This window comes from Delphinus delphis, chromosome 6, assembly GCF_949987515.2.
Source record: "Delphinus delphis chromosome 6, mDelDel1.2, whole genome shotgun sequence".
NCBI classification, from domain to species: Eukaryota; Metazoa; Chordata; class Mammalia; order Artiodactyla; family Delphinidae; genus Delphinus; species Delphinus delphis.
In genome coordinates, this window is record NC_082688.1 from 7944439 (window position 1) to 7963782 (window position 19344).

Below are 19344 nucleotides of genomic sequence, written 5' to 3' on the forward strand. Positions count from 1 at the left end.
TGCCAGATGCACCCCACCAGCCAGCCCTGGACAGGGTGGGATGGGAGGTTGGGTGTGTGGGGAGAGGAGCCTGGAGCCTGGGTCCTCCCACCCCACTGCCTCCCCCACGCCCCAGGGCCCCCCACCCAGCGACAAAGCCCGTGGTACTTCCTCTCCCCGCCTGGCAGGCCGCCTGGCCCGGCCCCTTGTCTAAGGAAGCGCATTTCCTGCCTCCCCGAGCCAGGCTGATGAGCCGGAGCTCCACACTGCTGACGCTCAGACCCCAGCCTCCATCTGCATCCACAGGCCGTGACTGCTGCCGCCGTCCACAGGAGCCCCGCAGCCCCTCCCCGCTCAGCCCTTGGCCAGCGACCCCCGGCCTGGCCCCGCGCCCCCGTGCCCACTTCTCCTGACCCCTTGGCCGCCACCTCAGAAGGCTGGAGCAGGGACGCCGTCGCTCCAGCTGCCTGCTCCCCTTGGGTCCCCACGACAGCCCACGCCGGCCCCGGCGCCCGCCTGCAGCCCTGCCCCTGGACACCGGCTAAGGCCCAGCACACAGATCCCCAGGTGGACAGCATGGACCGCGGCATGTTCCCCCAGGCCGTCGCCCTGCTGCTGGCTCTCTGCAGCCTCGGACCCACAAGTAGGTGTCCAGGGACCCGGGGTGGGGATACTCGGCCGCCAGGGCACAGACCAGGCCCCAAGTGTTCCGGGCCTCCTCCGTGTGTCCCGAGCTCACGTCCAGTGGAGCTGTCCTGGGACGTTTGGACGGCCCAAGACAGATGCCACGGGGTGACCAACCATCCCGGTTTGGCAGGGCGAAGATCTTTCAGCTCTAAAAATCTCAGGCAAACAGGGATGAGTTATTTACCTTAACTCTGGCTACCCTGGCTTCTGCCCTCCCAGCTACATCCAGTTTCTCCCCAAGAAGCCCAGGTCCCAGAGTGCTGTGCAGCCCCTGGAGACTCTCCTGCCCTCTCTGGGCCTTAAGTTTCCCATCTGAGGAACGTGTGGGATGGGAGGGGGTGTGCGGCCTCACAGTCAGATCGTGGGCTCTGGGTTCAAATCTCATGTCATTATTTCCTCGCAGTGTGATCTCGGCCTCTGAGCTGAGTGGGGATGGTAGGAGAACTCCCCTCGGGGCTGTTGGGAAAGTCGTGGTGAGGCAATGCTTGTAGAGAGAGGCAGGCTGGTTGTTTCTGTGTTGTTGTTGTTTAAGGATTAGTTTTAAACTCCTCTACCCTCACCTTCCCCGGGATCTGTGACTGGCTCCCAGAACCCTTCGGACGCGGTGCTCTCTCTGCTTCTACCCAGTTCTCTACTCCTCAAAAAGAGTACAAGATGCGGGCACAGGCCCGGACGAGGTGTTCTGCGGAGGCTCCTCAGCCTGGGGGCTTCTCCAGGTGGTCTTGGCCTCTGCTGTCTTCTGAAATGAGCAGATGGGGGGCAGTGACTCCCAGCCCCTCATCCCACTCACTGTGGGCCTCGCTGTGCCCTGCCCCTCACCCGCCTAAAGCCCCGGGACAGCCCTGTGGACACCCCTTCACCTCTGGCACATCCAGGACCTCCTTAAAGGATCGGGGGTGGGGGGTGAGCATGGGAACAGCAGCAGCGGTGGCCACCCCCTCCCCACCCTACCGTAACCCGCAGCATTTGAAAGTCCCTAACCCTTGATCTCTAAAGCTCTTACCACTGCCTCACTGATAGACAGGAATGAGTCTCAGATATTAAATGACCCAGCAGGGATTCGCCCCAGGCCTGGGCCTCCCCTGAGCACTTGCTCCTGACCTCGGGTGATACGGCGACCCCTCTTGATACAGCTCCTAGTCACCCTGCAAGACTGCGGCCTTTATTGCCCCATTTTACAGGAGGAGAAGTGGAGGCTGTGACCGCTAAGTTCACACAGCTCAGACAGAAGCCCTACCTGAGCTCCACGATAGGCCCCCAGGCCACCCTGCCTTTCTCCCACCTCCCCCCACATTCTAGCTTGATAACACTCTCTTCCTCTAGGTCATCAGAGAAAGATCCTGGAAGCTCTTTAGGGCCTGGTTTTATAGGATCAAAGGCACTGGTGTGCTGGCGAATAAAGAACAGCGGAGTGGGGGGTGGGGTGGGGTAACTTGTCAATATCCACGGTGTAAATGTTCCCACAGGGCTGATTTCAAGCTATCAACTCGGCAGACTCAGCGTTGGGGCGGATGCACAGTAATAAACCTTTATCTACTATTTCCACCACACAGATATTACAGACGTAGATAACCTCAAGAGCACAGATAATACAAAAGGGAATAAAATAATTAGGGAGTAATGAGTTTTGATATTTATTAACTTTTAAGTATATATAATTGATGTAATTGTAAGCTTATAAAATTTAATTTTTTATAATGGCTGTGTTTAAGAGCCAACTGGAAAAATGCCTGAAAATGTATCAACCTGCTTCTGAGAGCAGGTACTAGTACCCAGTGATCATGGGGCTCAAGGGCATCCCAAAGCATCCAGCCCAGCTCATCTTCAGTCTGGGAAACTGAGGCCCATAGAGGGCAGATGGGGACCAGGGTCAGGGTGTAGGAGCCAGACCTCCACGCCAGGGGAGGAGGTGGGAGTGCTAGTGACCCAGGCATCCTCGTTAAAGCTGGAGGGGGTCAAAATGGCATGAAAACATGTCCCAGACAAGTCCAGCCTTCTGGGAACACAGCTTGGCAGACTCTTTCAAAACCATAACTTGTGTAACAGACTCATCTTCAGAAGTCAACCCCGTGGAGTTACTTGCCCAACTCTGTAAAAATGGGTGGTCCGTAGGTACCTGTAACAAAAACCGCACAACTGGAGACCACCCAGTGTCTGCCAGCCTGGGCCCTGTGAAGTGGATGACCATGCAGTGGAACCCTACACAGCCGTTACCAAGAAAAAGCTAGCTCGGATCCACATTGCTGTGACATATGTCTAGGACACATGGTCAGGTGTGCACACATCAATGACTCCATTTCTGTAAGAATAAAATAGTAATAATATACCATATGCACAAAGAAAATCCCCACGTCACTGCTCTTTAGCACTGGGTTCCTCTAGAGGATTTTCATTTTCTAAGACACACATTTTTGTCTTGTTGGAATTTTTTTTTAATTGAAGTATAGTTGATTTTTAAAGAACAAATATGTAGAGATTTTTAAAAAGCAATTTAACCATATATTCGCTTTAGTCCACTCCTCAAAGGAAACAGATAAGAGGGGGAAAAATGACCTCCCGGCTCCTTTATTAGTATGGGTACAGTTAGCATGCTGGTGGATTGCTTACTAGTTTTTGTCTAGCTTTTTAAGGTAATTTTAATGCAGGTGGATCAAATTTGGAAATCTTGTGTACCCTTCTTAGGTCCCAGAAGTTTTCTGTGTTGTCATGTGGACTCCATAACCATCCCATTGTGGTTCTAGAATAGTCTCTCCCTCAAACGTGCCATCTCATCGTTTGCCTAATGAATTCTTTATTGTTGAATACTTAGGTGGCTTCCCCTTCGGGGCCAGTTATAAATACCACTTCCATGCACGTTTTTGGTACATGCATCTTTTCCTGTATTTTGGAGTATTTCACTTGGATAGAGTCCCAGAAGTGGAGGTGCAGGGGTTCGTGGCCCATGTTGGGTGGTTGGGATCAAAGAGTGTCTCCTAAGTGTGGATGAGCGTTCGCTGGAGGATGGGGTAGAGGTGAGACTTGAAGTCCCCCGTACTGCTGGCCACATGTGTGAGGGTCTGGGACTCCCTGGAAAGGGGGGCAGGACATGTCCTGCTAGGGATGCAGGACACAGCCCACAAATATCCTTCTCTTAGAGCCTGCACTGGGGCAGCTTCCCATTTGCCCGGAGGAAAGGGAGGTTGAAGCAGGAGCCGTGTGAACCAGGAGACAGTGGGTCCCTGGGGACAGTGGGGGCACGACCATTAAGGTTCTCACTTCAGCCAGACAGATGGTGACACTAAGACCCAGAGGGAGAGAAAGAATTGATGTCTCTCTCATGCGCACAGATGGGTCAGTGATGGGCCCTCTGAGGACAGGCCTGGTCTATTTATTTGCTTGAGGACCTGACGAGGGATCTGGGCAAGAGGGAGGGACCTCCTCTTCTGTGTCCCCAGTGCATCAGGCAGCCCTTTGTCTTTATACCCAGGTTACAGACGAAGAAATCAAGTCTCGGGACAAGTGACAGGTCCAGGCTTCTTTTCTCTGCATCTTTGGTGGCCTGGGTGGGTGTGGAAGGCTTGGAGCATTGATTGCCCTGGCTGTGGAGCAACCTCCCGCTTCTAGCTCCAGCTTTGGGGCCTCAGCCCTGGAGGCTGAAGAGGACCCTCGTCCAAGGCTGAGCTGACTTCAATACCTGTGACGGGGTGGGGGTGAATGCCAGACACTCCTCTAGGCTTGTTTTGTGCACCGTCAGACTTAACCTTCCCAACAGCCCGATGAAGCTGACACTCCTGTTACCCCCATTTTAAAGCTGAGGCGACTGGGGCACTGGCAGGTGCAGGAATTTGCCTGAGTAACACAGCTCAGAAATGAGCAGCTGGGGCTCGGACCCTGGACCTAACCACACACGATAGTGCCTTAGGGAAGACAATGAGGCTCTCTCTGTTGCCGACTCCTCTCACCCCACGCATTAGGTTTCTTTCCTACACCTGCAGTGGCCCTCCCACCTAGAGCACAACTGGATGGGTTCTTTTTTTATTTAAGATTTTTTTGATGTGGACCATTTTTAAAGTCTTTATTGAATTTGTTACAATATTGCTTCCGTTTTACGTTTTGGTTTTTTGGCCACGAGGCATGTGGGATCTTAGCTCCCCGACCAGGGATCAAACCCACACCACCTGCATTGGAAGGCGAAGTCTTAACCGCTGGACCACCAGGGAAGTCCCTGGATGGGTTCTGGTGAGAAGCTTTTCACAACAGGGTTTTAAAGGATGAATAGGAATTGAAGAGAAGTCGTCAAATAAAGGAAGACTATTAGTCTGGGAAAGGGCATGGCAAGGGCAAGGAACAAGGTGTGTTTGAAGGAAAAGTTCACTTCTCCCCACTGCTGGACGTAAATAACCGTGACGGCGGTTGCCAGTTCCTCACACATCAGGATCCTCCTTGGCCCTGTGCACGTGTCAATTTCCCAATATTCTCACCAATTCGTTGAGGAAGGTATTTTGATGATCACCATCCCCATTCTACAGATAATAGCACTGAGGCATGGAAAGGAAGCTGGCAAGTAGCAGAATCAGGATCTGAACCTTCAGCGTCTCTCAGATCCCTGCACTTTTTAACTCCACTCCAGGTTGTGGAGTATGGCCTTAGCCCGCAGACATGGGGCAGCCGGAGACAGACTAGGGAAAGGAGTGTTGAGGCCTCACTGGTGGCCAGGCCTAGGGGCAGCGGTTGGACTGGACACAGGGAAATCTCTGAGGCCACGATTGGCCCCTGAAAGGAGCAAAGGGTGGCTGGGTAACTGAAGAAGAGGGAATGCAGAAAAGATCCTTGTCAAAGAGGATGGGCCCTGGTTTCATGAAATAATCACAGCTTCCGTGTCCAGAACACTTACTGGGTACCAGGCTCTGTACACGGGTTGCCTCATGCAGCTGATATATAGCCTGCAAAGTGGGTGCTGGGCGCTAAAACTGGATTGTCTGGGTTCCAATAGGGCCCTGCCACTTAACCGCTGCGTGCCCTCAGGCAAATTCTTGCACCTCCCTAATCTTCAGTTTCCCCTTGTGTCAAACGGTTATAATAACTGCACCTACCTCGTAGGGCTGCTATGAGCATTAAATGAATGAACCCACAGAAAGCCACAAAACAGTACCTGGCGCCCAGTAAGCGTGATGGAAGCTGTTTTGCAAATGGGGAAACTGAGGCTCAGAGAAGTTAGGCTTTTGCTCATGGTGACCAACTTTTTTTTTTTTTTTAAATTACTTATTTATTTTTGGCTGCGTTGGGTCTTCGTTGCCGCGCGCGGGCTTTTTCCTAGTTGCGGCGAGCGGGGGCTACTCTTCGTTTCGGTGTGTGGGCTTCTCATTGCGTGGCTTCTCTTTGTTGCAGAGCATGGGCTCTAGGCACGTGGGCTTCAGTAGTTGTGGCTCACGGGCTCTAGAGCGCAGGCTCAGCAGTTGTGGCGCACGGGCTTAGCTGCTCCGCGGCATGTGGGATCTTCCGGGACCAGGGCTCGAACCCGTGTCCCCTGAATTGGCAGGCGGATTCTTCACCACTGTGCCACCAGGGAAGCCCCAAGGTGACCAGCTTTTTTAAGAGGCAGAGATGGGATTTCACTCAGACCATCCAGCTCCAGAGCTGGCTTTGCTTGACCATCATCCTCTCGGCCGCCCAAGGCGCTGGGGGTGGCCATTTGGAAAGCCCCCAAGGTGGCTCTGTGCTTGTGGGTGGGGGAGGCTAGGGAGGCAACAGAGGTGGAGAGGTGGCCCCCCAGTTGGTAAGTCTCTCACTCACCCGGTCACCCAGGGCCCCAGCGGCGCCTCCTCCAGCCCAGGTCCCGGGAGCCCCAGAGTTTCCCGTGGTGCCAGGGGATTGTTTTCAGCTCTGTCTGGGCCCGCCTCTGGCTCCGGGAGACAGGCCCTGGGCGTCACACTCCCTCCTGTCTCCCCATTCTCGTCTGCGGAGTGGGGGCGGCCAGGACTCGAAAAGGCCCCAAAATAAATGGACCTCTTATCTGATCTCCCAGCCTGGCCTGTTATCTGATCATTACATAATGGCTAGGCCTGTGGCCTCTCCCGCTGGCTGACACGCTGACGGCATGGAGGAGGTGGCCCCAGGCGGCCCCAGCAATCCGGAGGAACTGGGGTTCCTGGAAGTCTGGGGAGGGGGCAGGGTAAGTGCGAAAGGAAGGAGGAAAGCGCTACACTAATCTGCAAGCCAGACCCTGGGTCTCTGTGGGGAGAGGTAGGTCCGAGCCGGCCATCTCCTGTCTCCGGGCCTCGGTCTCCCCATCTGTACAGGAGGACTAAGAAGCAGCCAGGAAGTCTGTCTTCACTATCAGGGACAGGGAGAGCGCGAGGGGCTTGGTGGGTCCCACGTGGGGGGTCAGCAGCAGGTTGTGCCAGCCCTTGAGTCTACTTGAGCCTGAGACATAAGTGACCTCCCTCACAGAGGCCCCCACCTGCAGGCCACCCTGTTCCACCACATCACCACCCACCTAGGACAGTCAGTTCTTCTCCCGTGGCTGAAGTCAATCAAAGAATTGTGATAAAAAGAACTGCCACACACCCTATCTCACCTCTGTGCGTTGTGTGGGTTCTATTCTTACTGTCCACTTACTGACGAGGAAACCAAAGCCCAAAGTGAAATCGTTCGCCAAAGCAGCATCAGCGCTGGGCCTGAGATTCAAACCTAGGTCGGCCTGGCTCCAGGAACCTTGCTTTTAATGAAAATGCAGACACTCTGGAGTCCCTGGCACATAGGACAGGGTCAGGGTGAGGATTTATAAGCCAAACGTCCTTGTCCCGGACTTATCCTTCCCAAGGTGTTGCCAGTGGGTGGCCGTCTGCCGTCCTTCTCTGACCCCTGGGGGTCCTGAGCCAACCAGGCGGTGGAAGGAGGCCGGGTTAGGCCAAAGACAGCCCAATAGCCCGGGATTCAGAAGAAGCCTCCCTCCCCCCTCCTCTGAGCTGGCGTCGGCTGGACGTGCGGCCAGGCCCTCCGCACCCATCTTTGATCTCCAAGAAAACAGGAAGTGAGCGCGACAAGATGGAGACACAAACTTCCAAACAGTCTCCCCTTCTCTGTCCTCCTTCCCTCCTCCAGAGCCCCCCCTTCCCTGGCACATTCCTCAGGACGAGGTGTAGGGGCCTCATTTCCTCTTCCTCCTCTGCTGGGTCAGGGTGAAATTCCATTCCCTTCCCTCAGGACCTGCGCTTCCGGGCAGCGGGCTCTGCAGCCTACTCCGGCAGCTGCCCTCTGAACCTGGGCTCACTCTGTCCGTCGGGGCCAGGAGACTCTCAACCCTCCTTGGCCCGTTCCTCCCGGTCTCCTTGAGGCATAAGAGGGGAATTTTTGTCTCCTGATCCTTTGGAGTGGACCAGCCCAGAGGCTTGGATGTGTGCACAGGTGGGTCCTGCCACACAGTTAGGGTTGCCAGATGTAGCAAATGAAAATTTAGGATGCCCAGTTTAAGTTTTAATTTCGGATAAACCATGAAAAATTTTTTAGTATAAGTATATCCCACGCAATGTGTGGGGTATACTTATTCTTTAAAAAATATTCATTTTTTTATTTATTCAGATTTAACTGGGTGTCTTGCATTTTATCTGTCAACCCTACACCTGCTAGCACTGTGACCGCAGGCAAGAGACTTTGCGTTTCTGAGGTTCAGTTTCTTCATCTGTGGAATGGGTATAATGATATCCACCTTGCAGGGTAGCTCTGAAGATGCAATAAAGCCCTTCACCAGTGCCAAGCACCCAGTAGGCATTTGGAAAGTGGGAGCACTTGTCACCACGTTGCTCTTAACTGGCCCACTCTCTGGCTGTGCTTTCCCAACAGGTCTTGCAGAAACAGTCTATTGCGACCTACAGCCTGTGGACCCACAGGTGACATACATCACCAGCCAGGTTTCTGAGGGCTGCGTGGCTCAGAGCCCCAATGCTACCCTGGAAGTCCACATCCTCTTCTTGGAGTTCCTAAAGGTGAGTGCCTGATGCCAGGGTCAGGTGGGGACCCAGCAGATGGCCCAGGGCCGATGAGATGAGGGGAACTTTTCCTTGTGGCTGTCCCTGGGACAGTGGGCTGAGTCCTCACCAGGGCCCCTGTCAGGAGTGTGACATCGGCATCTCATCTCACAGGGCCTGTAAGGGGTGGCATTTCTGGGGCAATCTTCTGGATGCCCGCACAAGACCCTGGTGGAAAGGGCTGTGTTTGGCCGGCAGTGGAGTGGGGAAGAGCCAGGCGAGCTGTCATTCATGTACCTCCAGTGATGGGGAGCTCACTGTTTCTCAGTGACATGGCTCTGCTCTAGGCAGCTTTGACCTTGAGACAGTGCTTCCCTCAGTTGAGCGCAAATCTACCTCCCTGGAATGTCACTCATTGAAGATCTTGTGACCCGGCCAGGCAGCCCCCCAGAGACTGGAAGCCGGTGATGTCACCTCAGAGACCATTCTCCCCCCACCAAGAAGGTCCACCATGAGTTTGTCTAAGTCCCTCTTGATAATAATAACACGTTTATTGAGCACTTACTATGTGCTAGGTACTGTGCTAGGCCTGCTAAGTACCCGGAACAGAGTTAAGCACCTTTTGTGAATTAAACCTCCTGAGGGCCCATCTGTCAGGGTCTGCTTCCCCACTTTTCGGAGGAGAGACCTGTGGCAGGCTGAGAGAGGTGAAGCGACATGCCCGAGGCCAGAGTTCACTAGATCCCCAAGACTCCAAGCTAGGCCGTCACCTGGGTCTCCAGTGGATCTCAGTGTTCAGCCGGCGCCTGGCCTGCCCGGGGTTGGCAGCCACACCTGGCCAACGCGGCCTCAGGTCCTGATAGCGATTTAGTGGTGTCAGCTCGGGGTGAACTTGTGGCCCCCAAAACTGTTAGGTTGCCCTGCATTTGTGCAGTGATAAGACAGTGCCAAGACCACCAATATCGGGGGGGCCTGCTCCCCACCACCCTGCCTGCCACCAGGACTGTGGGTCTCGATAATCCCCAAGTCGAAGATAGCGCCAAACACACGTTGTGTGGTTTCCATAGCCATTGTAATTTTTTTCAAGTTTGCTCATGATATGGAAAATGAGATTGCCCTCTGTAAGTTCATTACATGTGTTCAGATGTTCAGGTCTCTGTGCCTCGCCTGGGTGGCACTGGGACCCCCCCCAGCCCCAATTACTCAACAGTGAGCCAGTGTCAGAGAAGGCTCCTGGCCAAGCACCCAGGTCTATTGGAGACAGATATGTAGACAGACAGCCAGCACCCAGATGACTGGTGCTTTCTCGGGGGGCGCAGGGCAGGGGTAGGCCAGCTGCTATGGGATTAGGCCGGGCTTCATGGAGGAAGCAGGAACAGTAACAACGGCCAGAGTCCACGGAATGAAGGAGGCCGTGGGGAAGAGCAGAGGATAGAGTGAACGTATAGGCAGGAAAGTGGGACTCAGCTGAGGCCGGCATGTGATTCACTGCGTCGGAGCTTACAGTTCACCTCGGGGCAGGTCTGGGGAGATGGACAAGGCCCTGTTGCCATAGGAAGGGGTTCGGTCTTTATCCTGTGGGCAGTGACAGTCATTGGAGGGTTTTTAGGGGCATGACAGGGTGCTGCTGTAATATGTCATCCTAGAGCTCATGACAACAGAATCTCCCTGTCACACTCTGCCTCTTCCAGAGAACTCAGTCCATGGAGTGTCCGGCTTTTAACTCAAGGAGTCAGGCTGCAGGCTCCAGGACGGCTGGACCTGTTTGTTTGAGGGGGTGATGGAGAGAGCCAGGGTTCGGGAGATGGGGGTTCCAGTCCTGGAGCACCTCGTATCGTGCCTGGCATGCAGGAGGGACTCCTCCCCACGCTCCAGTAGACACACACTTCTTGGGCTAAGGGACTCACCGAAGAATCATGGAGTAGCAGAAGCTGGCCCAGGGCCTGGAGTATACCAATGACTCTTTGTTGAATGTATGAATGAATGAATGCACTGCCATGTGACCTTGAGGCCAGCGTTAAGAGCATGGGCTCTGGAGCCAGACAGTCTTTGAATTGAACCTTACCCCCCACCACTTACAGGGGCTCGATCTTGGGCCACCTCTCCAAGCCTTGGTTTTCCCTGGGAAACATGGAGGTGATCATCGTACCTAGCTCACAGGGGGCTGTGCGAATCCAGTGGGGTAGCACAGGCAAAATCCTGAGCTCGGGCCTGCCCAGAGCCACTCTCGATGTTCAGCAGCTCTGCCTGTTGTTATCATAACGTCTCCTCTGTGGGCCCCGCGTCTCCGCTGTCAATGCCCTCATTCAGCTGAGCACGCTACAGTGTGCAGCACATCTTCACGTCAGTCAACTAATTTGATCCTCATAGGTTGTTGCTATGAGGTGGCTGAAACAGGGACTGTGAGTCCATCTGCAAAGGGGGAAGCTGAGGTCTAGCCTGACGGAGCTGGGTGCTCCTGGCTTCTTGCCCCAAGGGTCGAGCCCATGATCCCACCAGATCTACTACCGTGACAACGAAAGACCCGTGGCTTCCCTGGGAGACATCTTCCTCCCCAGGCGGCCCCCAAGAAGGGGGTCTACAGCTCAACAGTCCCCCTCAACCAGTCCTCGCCAGGTGCCTGCTCTGTGCCCAGCCTATGTTGGGCATTGATGGTACAGAGAGAAAGCAGATCTGCCCCTTGCCCTTGAGCCACTCACAGGGGAGGCAGAGGTGGGCACTGGCATCCCTGGCACCAAGTGATGGACTCGGCAGCTGGGGAAGGGGATGCAGGGGCCTGCTGCCCCCGGGAGGATGATCACTGAGCGTGGAGGGAAGGAGGCATTCGGGGAACGACTCCCAGTGTCTAGCCAGACCGAGAGGGGAGTCAAGGGCATTCCAGGCAGAAGGCACTGTGTGAGCAAAGGCCTAGAGGCAAGAAACACGAGCGGGCAGCAGTGGCGTGGGTGGCGACCGTCTCAGCAATGGGCCCAATCCCTCCCAACCTATGGCTGCTGCCTTCAAACCCTGGCACAGAGAACCAGCTTTCCCCTGCATCCCCGCGCGGCCTCTGAAGCCTTAGCTTTCCTGTGGGTGGGCGGCAGATGAGTTGTGGCAGCCAAGAGCCTCGGGGAAGAGAGGTTCGGAGGGGGGTGTGTGTGTGTGTTGGGAGGGTTTGCAGACAGACGAGGGGGCCGCTGGGCAGGGGCTCTATCTTGCTGGGTCCCCGAAGGGCAAGCTGGAGCCTGGATTCCGGGAGGGGGCCCAGGGTCATATCCTGACCTGCGGAGACAGGAAACCGGCCTGGTGTCTCAGCAGTTCCCGTCAGGCCGGCTACACTGATCTGCTGTCCTCCTAACAAACCCCAGACAGCCAGAGCTGAAGCGGCCGCTGATTCACCCCACTTCTGGGCAAACTCGGGGAACTGACACTGCCTTGCCCACCCCCGAGCACACGACTCACGGGGCTCTGGCACCGACTCTTTCCTGGGGAGACGGGCAGACAAGGCTGCTCGGGCAGAGGGAGGGCAGGGGGCCCACGGGTTCCCCCAGACCATCCTGGGAGGCTGTGAAGGGCTGTGGAAGGCAGTGCCGCCCGCAGACCTGGGCAAGGGGTCCTTGCCTGGCACCCACAATTTGCAGCCCCTCTCTGGCCCTTGTCCAGTTGCATCTCCCCTGCCCTGGGTGGGGAATCTGCCGAAGGGACCTGCGTCCCTACCCTGGGAACCCAGGACTCCAGAATTCCCTGCCCAAATGCGCTGGGCCTCCTCCCAGGGTAGGATGGGGCTCTTTCTTGTCCTTTCCTCTAGAAGGGGCACTGCACGGCTGGGGTCAGCTCCCTTAGACCTGAAGGCTGGGTGAGGTGACTAAGGGTGGACACTGATGGTGCAGAGAGAAAGCAGACCTGGCTCCTGCCCTGGAGCCACTCCTGGGGGAGGCAGAGGTGGGCGTCAGCAGCCCTGGTACTGAGTGATGGACTCAGCAGTGGGGGGCACAGGGGGCTGGGAGGAGTGAGCATGGCAGAGCTTGGGCATCCAGGCTGGTTTTCCACACGTGTCCATGTGAAGAGAAGCAAGGTGGGCTGGGGCCAGGGGCTGTCATATATGTTCTTGTGCCAGGCCTTGCAGATATTAGGGGCAAGCTTGGTGGAGGGGCATGGGCTGGGGGTCAGACAGACTGGACAGGGATTGCATCTGCTCTCTCAGTGCTGTATCCCCAGTGTTCAGCTCAGGGTCAGTCCAGGTACTGGATGGACGGATGGATGGATGGATGGATGGACGGATGGGTCGGTGGGTGAATAACGGAAGGAAGGGGAAATATACGTGTGTATAAGCATTTGCCTATTGTCCATCCCCAAGAGGTTAGTGGTGTCACTGACAGTTTGCGGGTGTTACTCTTGTTCTCTGCCAAGCTCCTTGATGACAGGCTTGTGCCTTCTTTCCTGTCCCCCCTTTGACAGCATAGAAGCCCCAGGCTGGGCCCAGTGCTGGTCTCTCAGACAAATGAACTGGGGATGTGGGGAGAACACGGGCTGACCAGGGGCCCTCAGCTGGGGAGAGGAGCATGCCTCTCCTGGGTGTTCTGGAAGCCCACCCTGTAGCCACCTGGCTGGAGACCATGAGCCCCAGATGCCAGGAGGAGCCCCAGGAGGCCAGATGGAACGTCACTGAGCCCAGCTCCTCCCTGCACAGATGGGGAGACTGAGGCCCAGAGAGGGGAAGCTGCAGGGTGGCGTGGCTGAAGTAGGTCCCAATTCCAGCTAACTGCTGCCCAGCTCTAACGCCAGCCTCCTCAGCCCCCAAACCATGGCACTCCTCTGGATGAGCGGGCAGGGAGAGAACTGGCGGTAGTGAGAGCCGATCTAGCAATACTACCATGGGCACTGGACAGCCCGCTTTGCAGGCAGACTCTCACTGAATCCTCACAAGTCTATGAAGTGGGTATATTGTTCAGCCCATTTTCCAGATCAGGAAGCCGAGGCCCAGAGAGAGGAAGTAACTGCCCAGGGTCACAAGCGAATGACTGAGCCCGGGTTTGAATTCAGGTCAGTCTGGCTTTGACCCCCTTCACCCGTTACCCTGCCTGCATGTGCCGTCTGAGTCTGCTGGGGTGGACAGAGGATGGCTGGCTCCAATCTGGCCGGCTCCAGTCTGGCCCTCGGAGTGGGGGGGCAGGCTGCAGGCAGCCCCGAGGCTCCACTCCTAGAAGAATTGCTGGAAGCGACTTTCTATAAGTGGCTACTAGCACTCAGGACCTCCTCACCGAAATCTCCCCTTCCCGCCACTGACTGCTGGGCCAACAATGGCATCTGTGGGACACGGGCACAAAAATAGAAACATGGTCTCCCGCCCACTGGCTCAGGGAGGGGGCCGGGGCGGGCCCAGGCCGGCCCAGGTTGCAGAGCTGGGGGAGAGGGCTTGGCTGGCCTGCCCGCCTCGGCTGGGCTCCCAGAATTCCCAGGATGACATTGGGAAGACTGGGAGCTTGAGGTGGGGGGCAAGGCAGGCCCCTTTCTTTGCCTTTGGGCTCCAGGCTGGGAGGGAAGAGGGAAGAGGGAAGTCAGCGTGTGAGTTACCACGCTGATGAGTCAGGGCCATGAGATGGAAATGTTTGCTGTGGAAACCCTGACTGGGTTTTTCTGGTAACCAGCTGGCCTTCGGCTCGGCCCAAGGGCTCAGAGACCCTGGGGAGCGCAGCCAGCCGAGTTTCCACATGACTCGCGTGCTGTGTGGCCCTGGCCCCTGCCTGCCCCTCTTTGGGCCTCAGCCCCCACCCCCTTCCCAGCCCCCAACTCTACAGGGAGGGACTTGGTGAAAACTGAATTGGGGGATTGGTATGTGAGCCCCGGGAGCACAGCCAGATGTCATGACAAACGTCACCGAGCTCCAGCCTCCTAACCCCCTCACCCTCAGCATGACCCGACCCTGACCTCTACTTCTCTTTTTTAACTTCCTTTGTCCCGAGCCCCACCTGGTTTTGGTTCCCAACCCTGTCTTACTCCCATTTCACAGATGGGGAAACTGAGGCACAGAGAAACTGGGACAGTTTCAGAGAGGCAGCAGGAACGGATGTTCACAGGGCTCTTTCCTCCCAGCTCAGGGGCTGCGCTCCCAGTCGCTCTGTCACCTGCAACACTCTCGGCCTGTGGGTACCCACCCAAGGGCAGAGGAGGGATCTCCTCATCTGCAGCAGCCGTGGCACCTCCAAACCATGGGGCCCATCTCTTCACCATGTATGGGCCTCAAGGTCTACTCCTCTGCGGGAGGACAGACAGATGGGGCTGGACAGTGATGAACTGTGGGGCAGTCTGGGGAGCGGCAGGATTGAGAGGAAGGACACGGTCCAGGTGAGCTATCCAGGGCTCCAGGCACCCACTCTGGCACCAGGCTGAGGTGCACGGGGCGCCTGACTTCATCACTCACCTTGGCATGTGACCTCCCTGTCCCCGATGGCTGCATCTGTGAAATGGGAGAGTACCTGACCCTGCTTCATGAGAGCATGCGCAACTTTCACAGCACAGGACCGGGCACAGATTAGGTGGAACCACGTGAAATTACTGATATTTGATTGTTGTTTCTTTAAGCTTTATCGTGAAAACATTTGCCTGTTTAAAGTGTACAGTTGAGTGGTTTTTATCAAATACACAGAGTTGTGCAATCATATTCGATTGTTCAAGCTAATGATACACAGGCAACTAAGGTAAGGAAGCTGGGGTGGGTGCCTTCTTGATGGTTCAGGCAGGTCAGCAGTGCCCAGGCCTTTCCTGACACTGCGGAGGTGGGTCTTCCTTCACTCCGGTTAATTTCAAGTACTGATCAAAATCCTGGAACAAAATGTCAGTTCTGACCTTTAGATTGGTGTTTCATATTTTACCAGAATATGATATTAAATCCAGTATTTAATTCTTCAAGTGTTTAGAATGCATAATATTTTTAAAAATTGATGAAACAAGATATTTCAAAATCCAAAAGTTATAGACCCATTAGAAAACATAAATTAATCAAAAATGTGAACTTATACAAACATAAGTTTGAGATACATCATTCTACTATAAATTAGTATAAAAGTGATTATTCAAAAAATAGGCAACATAAATAGCTCACTAAAATGAAAAAAATTATTTATGAAACATTGAAAATGAAACATTATTTGCTTTTCTGTTGTTGTTTCAAAGAGCAAACTTACAAAGAGTGATTATGGTGTCATTTTTAGGTAACGGAAATATTTCTGGCAGATTTTTCCAGCAGCTGAAACACTCTCTGGCTCTGTGACATCAGTTGGGGAAATGGCCCAGAGATAATTAGAAGTTAAATCTAAAAACTTTCCACTGATGTCTTCATCTTGAAATATCTGTCTCCTTTTTGATAAGTTTGAGGAGATTTGGGGAGGGTCAGCTTTTTGTCTTTTGGAGAGACTGCCAGCTTTTGAGAGCCTCTGGAGTTTGTGTTTCAGTCAAGTGTTTCCATCTGTCTTTGTCCTCGTGAGGACGGGGCTTCTGAGGCCTATACCTGTCTCAGTTTCAGGAGTCACCTGTTCATACTCCGTTGGTTCAGAGAGTCTTTGAGCAGAGCAGGGGTTCTTCTTTTGATAGAAGCTTTGCCTTGTGGATTGCTGTGTTCTTTTTCTTCTTGAGAATAAGGAGGTATAGAAAAACGTGATGGGACAGGATAGCGGTTGAGAGTAGAGGCCTGCCCAGGTCCAGATCTTAGCTCCATACTTACTTGCTGTGTGATGATGGGCAAATGACTTCACCTCTTTGTGCCCCACTTCCTCCTCTGTGAGTGAGAATAACTATGGTACCTACCTCTTCGGGTTGTCGTGGGGATTAAGTGTGAGTCAATGTGTAAAGCACTTAGAATAGTCCAAGCACTTAGTAAGCACTATATAAGTGTGAGGTATTAATTATTGTTGTTGTCGTTGTTATGAAAGCATTCTAAATGCATACACCATGATCAATTAAAATTTTTAATGCAGTCGGTACCTCTCAAGACATAAATGATTTCAACTTACATTTCTTATAAAATATCAAAATAATGGTATTACTCAACAAAATATGAGTATTTAGTACTTTAAAATAGTAAAGCAAACAGGAATACTGCAAACTGGGGCGGGTTTGATGCCTCAACGCTGTTGCATAGGGACAGAGAAAGGGCGCAGGGTACTCTCTAAGTCACACAGGCGTTTGCAGGCCTGGTACACAGCAGGTGCTTTGTGGAAATAATAAACCTCAACTGACTACTGGATAAAGTTCAGGTTCGTTGCATTTACTTATTTATTTTCATGGAAAGGCATTTTATTTTATTTTACTTTTTATTTATTTATTTATTTTTTGCGGTACGCGGGCCTCTCACTGTTGTGGCCTCTCCTGTTGCGGAGCACAGGCTCTGGACGCACAGGCTCAGCGGCCACGGCTCACGGGCCTAGCCGCTCCGTGGCATGTGGGATCTTCCTGGACTGGGGCACGAACCCGTGTCCCCTGCATCGGCAGGCGGACTCTCAACCACTGCAAGGCATTTTATTTTAAATATAGCCGTGTGTACATGTCAATCCCAAACTCCCAATCTATCCCTCCCCGCTACCCTTAAAGAAACATCTCCTTGGATTTGCTGGGACTCATCTCCTTCATTCGTTCAGCAAATATTTTTTCTGGGTACCTCCTGAGGGCCAGGCACTGTGCTGGGCTCTGGGAGACAGGAGTGGACAAGCTGGGCAGGGAGAATGGAGTGGAAGCTTACAGTAAATGAGTCGTCACTACTGATCTGGTGGCACGGCCTGTGCAATCTGACTGGTCTCTGTATGTGTCTCTCCCCTGCCCCCGTTCCAGGAGGTGTCAGTGCTGGAGCTGACTCTGCAGACATCCAAGCACAACGGCACCCTGCCCCGAGAGGTGCTTCTGGTCCTCAGCACTAACAAGACCATCTTCCTGAAGTTGCAGGCTCCGGGAATCCCACTCCACCTGGCCTACGTGAGTGTGTTACCTCCAGCCCCAGCCTCAGGCACGGGCCTGCTGTCCACGTCTGTGGGCCAGGGTCCCCTACTTCTCGTTTTCATTCTGACATTATTCACCAGGGCCCTGCCTGGTGAATCCCTTGGGGCCCTGACAGGGAGAACGCAAAAGGCAACAGAACCTGGGATAAAGAGCCCAAACCTGGAGGTGGGAATCAGGTTGATGTGCAACCCTGGCCAACTCCAATCCCCTCTCATAGCCTCAGTTTTCCCATATGTGCAGTGGGAGAACTGAGGATAGTCCCATAAAATAAACTTGTCACTGTCTTTGAGAAAGTTACAAGACATAAATTTGAAAATATTTAAGTGCAGACGAAAAAGGCCAGGAAGAAATCTAACAATGATGGACTTCCCTGGCCGTCCAGTGGTTAAGACTCCACGCTTCCAATGCAGGGGGCACGGGTTTGATCCCTGGTCAGGGAACTAAGATTCTGCATGCTGCACGGAGTGGCCCCAAAACCAAAACCAAACAAAAGAAACCTAACAATGCGTTATGGGTAGTTATGGGGAATTCCCTGGTGAAAAACAAAACAAGACAGTACTTACAGCTGGGGACTGGGATTCGGAGAGATATGTTTTGTTCTTTAAACTTTGTTGAATTTGCAAGATTTGCTATAATTAGCATGGCCTAAGTTGGAGAAAAATTATTTAAAAAAAAATTCAGATAGTAAGTGTCAGACACATCCACCAGAGAGAGGAGGTCCACTGTCCGGGACCCACAGAAAGGAAGTTCAGGGCTGGAGGAGGTGGGGCGGACCACGGCACTGCCCGCTCCACATGGAAGGCCCTGGGAGGTGATCCCCAGATGCGAGCAGCTGTTGTTTACAGCCAGAGAAAGCAGAGGGGAGGGAGCCAGAGCCCGGGGGAGAGCAAAGATAACAAATGCGAGAGAGACACAGGAAGAAAAATGACAACGGAAAGAGGGCGGGCCTGTTGTGAGAGGAATAGACAGACTCTCAGAGAGACCACAGAGTCCCAGCAGCGGGAGAGAGGAGCTGGGGACCTGAAGAGAGGCCCAGATCCAGGGCTGCCTGGGAGACGGGCCCAGACACGGAGAGAAGTTGAGGGGGTGCGGGACTGGCGGCAGGGGCAGCACAGAGGCAGACGGGGCTGGCCAGCCCGGACGGCCCTGGGAGGGAAGTTGCAAGCCTAACGAAAGCCAACCAGGAGGGCAGAGCCGACCGACCCCACGCGGCACATCCCTCGGCTCCCAGTGCGGGAAAGCGAGATCCTGCCACGGCTCCTCCTTCCTCTCGACTCTCCCCTTTCCCTTTCCCATTCCCGGACGCCCTGGCGGCCCAACCCCGGGATCTAGGCCCGGCGGCGGGGTTCCGGGTGACGCAGGGCCCGTGAAAAGCGCCCGCCCGCCGGGCCGGAAGGTCGCAGCAGCCGCCGGCTCCGACCTCCGCCAAGCCTTCCTTCCCCCTCCCTCCCCCCACCCACGCTAAGAATACACGGCCGGGGGGCCGGGCCGGGGGCACCTCCGGAGCTGCGCGCGGCCTCGGCCCGCAATTTCCGGAGCCGGGCCCCCGCAGCCGGAGCCGGGACGCTGCTGGAGGGACAGAGAGCCTCACGGGGGCGCAGGCCCCTGTGCCAGACGACTGAGAAACGCCTTGCCCTTTAATCCCATTACATCCCCATTTTACAGAGCTGACCCTGAGGGTCAGATGGGTACAAGTCCCCCCACCCCCAGACTCTCCAGCTCTGATCCACTGCCCCAGCCCTTCCATGCGGGCGGCCGCTGGGTT

At 54.6% G+C, this 19344-nt stretch overlaps 1 protein-coding gene across 1 annotated transcript in view; it reads left to right on the forward strand.

Annotated features, from left to right (window-relative positions):
• The first annotated feature begins 214 nt into the window (after positions 1-214).
• ENG (endoglin) overlaps positions 215-19344 on the forward strand; it is a 30028-nt gene continuing 10898 nt past the window's right edge. The window contains exons 1-3 of the mRNA XM_060014103.1: positions 215-622; positions 8488-8630; positions 17415-17555. Coding sequence (XP_059870086.1) covers positions 556-622; positions 8488-8630; positions 17415-17555 — 351 coding nt within the window. The 5' untranslated portion in view covers positions 215-555. The remainder of the gene's footprint in view (positions 623-8487; positions 8631-17414; positions 17556-19344) is intronic.